General features: G+C 52.2%; 1 protein-coding gene across 2 annotated transcripts in view; it reads left to right on the forward strand.

The window, feature by feature from the left end:
- The window catches only part of LOC129822463 (F-BAR and double SH3 domains protein 2-like), a 100,079-nt gene that overhangs the window by 39,571 nt on the left and 54,508 nt on the right, over window positions 1–6,000 (forward strand). For both annotated transcript variants that reach the window (XM_055880758.1, XM_055880759.1), the window contains exon 4: window positions 5,899–5,978. In XM_055880758.1, the coding sequence (XP_055736733.1) occupies window positions 5,899–5,978 (80 nt within the window). The remainder of the gene's footprint in view (window positions 1–5,898; window positions 5,979–6,000) is intronic.

Below are 6,000 nucleotides of genomic sequence, written 5' to 3' on the forward strand. Positions count from 1 at the left end.
CTGTTATATATATAAACATTCCTATTCATTGAACAAGTACATTTGAGTACAATAGGTGTGTGTGTGTGTGTGTGTGTGTGTGTGTGTGTGTGTGTGTGTGTGTGTGTGTGTGTGTGTGTGTGTGTGTGTGTGTGTGTGTGTGTGTGTGTGTGTGTGTGTGTGTGTGTTTAGTGCAGTTTAGTGCAGATGTATTGGAGGAGCTGTTTAATCTCACTTAATCCTACAAGGTTCTCCTGTCCTCTGACGACCTCTGCGTAGCTGCGCTGGTCCTGCTGTTGGGCCCTGTGGAGTGGAGGGGGACCAGGTCTGGGCCGTGGGGCTTCCTCTCTGGTCTGGTAGGGGTGGTGGTCTGATGCGGGGTAGTAGGCTGGGCCCGGTCCGGTCTGGCTAAGCCGATGGAAGTGGTGATGGTCTGGTGGTGGGTGGGGCCTGTGGGGTGCGCTGGGTCTGGTGTGGCGTTGAAGGGGCCTGGGGCTCCTTGTTGGTGCAGTGGTCTGGTAGGGGTCTCTGGGTGGTCCTCTGTCCAATATGGCATGAGGTGTTTGTCTACCAAGTGCCACGTCCTTTAGAGACTTGGTAAACATCCCTAATGTCTGTTTCCTCAGATGGGAGTGGTCGTGCAGATGCTCTGGGGTGATTGTTGGGTGGTGAGCAACGTGTACGTTCGGGAGTAGGCCACACCCTCTGGTGATGTCAGCGTTGACTTTCTGAATGGTATGGGGATGAAAGTCTTTGCGGGGCAGCAGAGTGGAGATGGTGATGTGGGAGTTGGGGAACCGCTCAGAGGCCATCTCTGCTATTCTCTCTCTCTCCTCTCCTCCTCTCTCTCTCCTCTTCTCTCTCTCCTTGCTTCCTCTCTCTCTCTCCTCTTCTCTCTCTCTCTCCTCTTCTCTCTCTTTCTCCTCCTCTCTCTCCTTGCTTCCTCTCTCTCTCCTCTTGTCTCTCTCCTTGCTTCCTCTCTCTCTCCTCTTATCTCTCTCTCTCTCCTCTTATCTCTCTCTCCTTGCTTTCTCTCTCTCCTCTTCTCTCTCTCCTTGCTTCCTCTCTCTCTCTCTCCTCTTATCTCTCTCCTTGCTTCCTCTCTCTCTCCTCTTCTCTCTCTCTCCTTGCTTCCTCTCTTCTCCCTCTCCTCTCTCCTTTCTCTCCTCTCTCTCTCCTCTTCTCTCTCCTCTTCTCTCTCTCTCTCCTCTTCTCTCTCTCCTTGCTTCCTCTCTCTCCTCTTCTCTCTCTCCTTGCTTCCTCTCTCTCTCTTATCTCTCTCTCCTTGCTTTCTCTCTCTCTCCTTGCTTTCTCTCTCTCTCATCTTCTCTCTCTCTCCTTGCTTCCTCTCTCTCTCCTCCCTCCTTTCTCTCCTCTTCTCTCTGTGTGTTTCAAGCCATCCTGAGAGAGAGATTGAGAGTATGAGCAGAGAAAGAGTAGAAGAGAGGCTGCATGCCTGTGGCATAAGGCCGTTTCTCTTCCTCTGCTCTTTTTATCACTCTTTCTGTACGTGTGCATGTTTGCGTGCAGGCCGGAGGTGACAGGGTGCGTCTGAGTTATTTTGAGCCTCTACTTTGAGGTGGAGGAAGCGGGGGAGGAAGAGGGGGAGGTAGGTAAATAGAAGATCAGTGATCACTGCACCATTAAGAGCTGTTGAATGCCTCTTCGTTGCAGACCCCCCCCCCCCCCCTCTGCCTCTAATGATGTCAGAGGCAGAGAGAGGAGGGGCCACTTTACTGTGTCAGTTTTACCTCTCAGCCCTCTCCTTCAGCACCACCCACTCTGACTGGTTTGGTTTGGTTTGGTTTGGTTTGTGTGTGTGTGTGTGTGTGTGTGTGTGTGTGTGTGTGTGTGTGTGTGTGTGTGTGTGTGTGTGTGTGTGTGTGTGTGTGTGTGTGTGTGTGTGTGTGTGTGTGTGTGCCTACAGTATGGTATTGTTTTTCTATTACAGCTGTGATGCTGTCATTTGTCATATCTGTGCCATGTGTGTCCCGTGGTGGGGAGTTAAAGGCCCCCCCCCCCCAGGATGAAGCTTTCTCCCCAGGCCAGCACTCCCCTAAAACCACGGGCAGTGCTGGAGGTTTGAAGCAATCACATGAGGATAGTGGATCCATGTTTGTGGCCTCATTGACCATCTGTGCAATAGAGAAGAGAGAAATTGAGAAATGGGTCAAGGGGAGAGGTAGAGAGAGGGGTTTGAGAGAGGAGGGAGACAGACATGAGGGAGAGACGGGCTTGAGGGAGAGAGGGGCTTGAGAGAGAGAAGGGAGAGAGGGGCTTGAGAGAGAGAAGGGAGAGAGGGGCTTGAGAGAGAGAAAGGAGAGAGGGGCTTGAGGGAGAGAGGGGCTTGAGGGAGAGAGGGGCTTGAGGGAGAGAGGGGCTTGAGGGAGAGAGGGGCTTGAGGGAGAGAGGGGCTTGAGGGAGAGAGGGGCTTGAGGGAGAGATGGGCTTGAGGGAGAGATGGGCTTGAGGGAGAGATGGGCTTGAGGGAGAGATGGGCTTGAGGGAGAGATGGGCTTGAGGGAGAGATGGGCTTGAGGGAGAGAGGGGCTTGAGGAAGAGAAGGGAGAGAGGGGCTTGAGGGAGAGAGGGGCTTGAGGGAGAGAGGGGCTTGAGGGAGAGAGGGGCTTGAGGGAGAGAGGGGCTTGAGGGAGAGAGGGGCTTGAGGGAGAGAGGGGCTTGAGGGAGAGAGGGGCTTGAGGGAGAGAGGGGCTTGAGGGAGAGAGGGGCTTGAGGGAGAGAAGGGCTTGAGGGAGAGAGGGGCTTGAGGGAGAGAAGGGCTTGAGGGAGAGAGGGGCTTGAGGGAGAGAGGGGCTTGAGGGAGAGAGGGGCTTGAGGGAGAGAGGGGCTTGAGGGAGAGAGGGGCTTGAGGGAGAGAGGGGCTTGAGGGAGAGAGGGGCTTTGGAGAGAGGGGCTTTGGAGAGAGGGGCTTTGGAGAGAGGGGCTTTGGAGAGAGGGGCTTTGGAGAGAGGGGCTTTGGAGAGAGGGGCTTTGGAGAGAGGGGCTTTGGAGAGAGGGGCTTGGGAGAGAGGGGCTTGGGAGAGAGGGGCTTGGGAGAGAGGGGCTTGAGGAAGAGAGGGGCTTGAGAGAGAGAAGGGAGAGAGGGGCTTGAGGGAGAGAGGGGCTTGAGGGAGAGAGGGGCTTGAGGAAGAGAGGGGCTTGAGGAAGAGAGGGGCTTGAGAGAGAGAAGGGAGAGAGGGGCTTGAGGGAGAGAGGGGCTTGAGGGAGAGAGGGGCTTGAGGGAGAGAGGGGCTTGAGGGAGAGAGGGGCTTGAGAGAGAGAGAGGGGCTTGAGAGAGAGAGAGGGGCTTGAGAGAGAGAGAGGGGCTTGAGAGAGAGAGGGGCTTGAGAGAGAGAGGGGCTTGAGGAAGAGAGGGGTTTGAGGAAGAGAGGGGCTTGAGGAAGAGAGGGGCTTGAGGAAGAGAGGGGCTTGAGGAAGAGAGGGGCTTGAGGAAGAGAGGGGCTTGAGGAAGAGAGGGGCTTGAGAGAGAGAAGGGAGAGAGGGGCTTGAGGAAGAGAGGGGCTTGAGAGAGAGAGGGGCTTGAGGAAGAGAGGGGCTTGAGGAAGAGAGGGGCTTGAGGAAGAGAGGGGCTTGAGAGAGAGAAGGAAGAGAGGGGCTTGAGGGAGAGAGGGGCTTGAGGGAGAGAGGGGCTTGAGGGAGAGAGGGGTTTGGGAGAGAGGGGCTTGAGGAAGAGAGGGGCTTGAGAGAGAGAAGGAAGAGAGGGGCTTGAGGGAGAGAGGGGCTTGAGGGAGAGAGGGGCTTGAGGAAGAGAGGGGCTTGAGAGAGAGAAGGGAGAGAGGGGCTTGAGGGAGAGAGGGTCTTGAGGGAGAGAGGGTCTTGAGGGAGAGAGGGTCTTGAGGGAGAGAGGGGCTTGAGGGAGAGAGGGGCTTGAGGGAGAGAGGGGCTTGAGGGAGAGAGGGGCTTGAGAGAGAGAGGGGAGAGAGGGGCTTGAGAGAGAGATGGGAGAGAGGGGCTTGAGGAAGAGAGGGGCTTGAGAGAGAGAAGGGAGAGAGGGGCTTGAGGGAGAGAGGGGCTTGAGGAAGAGAGGGGCTTGAGGAAGAGAGGGGTTTGGGAGAGAGGGGCTTGAGGAAGAGAGGGGCTTGAGAGAGAGAAGGAAGAGAGGGGCTTGAGGGAGAGAGGGGCTTGAGGGAGAGAGGGGTTTGGGAGAGAGGGGCTTGAGAGAGAGAAGGAAGAGAGGGGCTTGAGGGAGAGAGGGGCTTGAGGGAGAGATGGGCTTGAGGGAGAGAGGGGCTTGAGGAAGAGAGGGGCTTGAGGGAGAGAGGGTCTTGAGGGAGAGAGGGTCTTGAGGGAGAGAGGGGCTTGAGGGGAGAGATGGGAGAGAGGGGCTTGAGGGAGAGAGGGGCTTGAGGGAGAGAGGGGCTTGAGAGAGAGAGGGGAGAGAGGGGCTTGAGAGAGAGATGGGAGAGAGGGGCTTGAGGGAGAGAGGGGCTTGAGAGAGAGAGGGGAGAGAGGGGCTTGAGGGAGAGAGGGGCTTGAGGGAGAGAGGGGAGGACATCATCAAGGTGTCTTAAAGCTCTAGTTGTCCTGATTTGAACCAGCACTTTGTTGTTGTTGCTGTTTTATTAATGTGTTCTCTGTTGAGGTCAGTAGAGCACTCTCTCTCCAACAGACACTATTCAGGAGAACAGTAACCTATATCACACTATTCAGGAGAACAGTAACCTATATCACACTGACACTATACAGGTGAACAGTAAACTATATCACACTGACACTATACAGGAGAACAGTAACCTATATCACACTATTCAGGAGAACAGTAACCTATATCACACTGACACTATACAGGAGAACAGTACACTATATCACACTATTCAGGAGAACAGTAACCTATATCACACTGACACTATACAGGTGAACAGTAAACTATATCACACTATTCAGGAGAACAGTAACCTATATCACACTGACACTATACAGGTGAACAGTAAACTATATCACACTGACACTATACAGGTGAACAGTAAACTATATCACACTGACACTATACAGGAGAACAGTAACCTATATCACACTGACACTATACAGGTGAACAGTAAACTATATCACACTGACACTATACAGGTGAACAGTAAACTATATCACACTGGCACTATACAGGAGAACAGTAACCTATATCACACTGACACTATACAGGAGAACAGTAACCTATATCACACTATTCAGGAGAACAGTAACCTATATCACACTGACACTATACAGGTGAACAGTAAACTATATCACACTGACACTATACAGGAGAACAGTAACCTATATCACACTATTCAGGAGAACAGTAACCTATATCACACTGACACTATACAGGTGAACAGTAAACTATATCACACTGACACTATACAGGAGAACAGTAACCTATATCACACTGACACTATACAGGAGAACAGTAACCTATATCACACTGACACTATACAGGAGAACAGTAACCTATATCACACTATTCAGGAGAACAGTAACCTATATCACACTGACACTATACAGGTGAACAGTAAACTATATCACACTGACACTATACAGGAGAACAGTAACCTATATCACACTGACACTATACAGGTGAACAGTAAACTATATCACACTAACACTATAGAACAGAGAACAGTAACCTATATCACACTATTCAGGAGAACAGTAACCTATATCACACTGACACTATACAGGTGAACAGTAAACTATATCACACTGACACTATACAGGAGAACAGTAACCTATATCACACTAACACTATAGAACAGAGAACAGTACACTATATCACACTGACACTATACAGGAGAACAGTACACTATATCACACTAACACTATAGAACAGAGAACAGTACACTATATCACACTGACACGATACAGGAGAACAGTAACCTAACTTGTCTGCACTCTCTCGTCTCTCTCTGTTGTTGATCTGTACAGGCTCTGCAGAAGCTGGCCAGTCAGTACCTGAAGAGGGATTGGCCAGGCATCAAACCAGAGGACCAAGGCACAGACTACAGGTGAGTAGAGGACAGGCCCCTG

This window comes from Salvelinus fontinalis, chromosome 24, assembly GCF_029448725.1.
Source record: "Salvelinus fontinalis isolate EN_2023a chromosome 24, ASM2944872v1, whole genome shotgun sequence".
NCBI lineage: Eukaryota > Metazoa > Chordata > Actinopteri > Salmoniformes > Salmonidae > Salvelinus > Salvelinus fontinalis.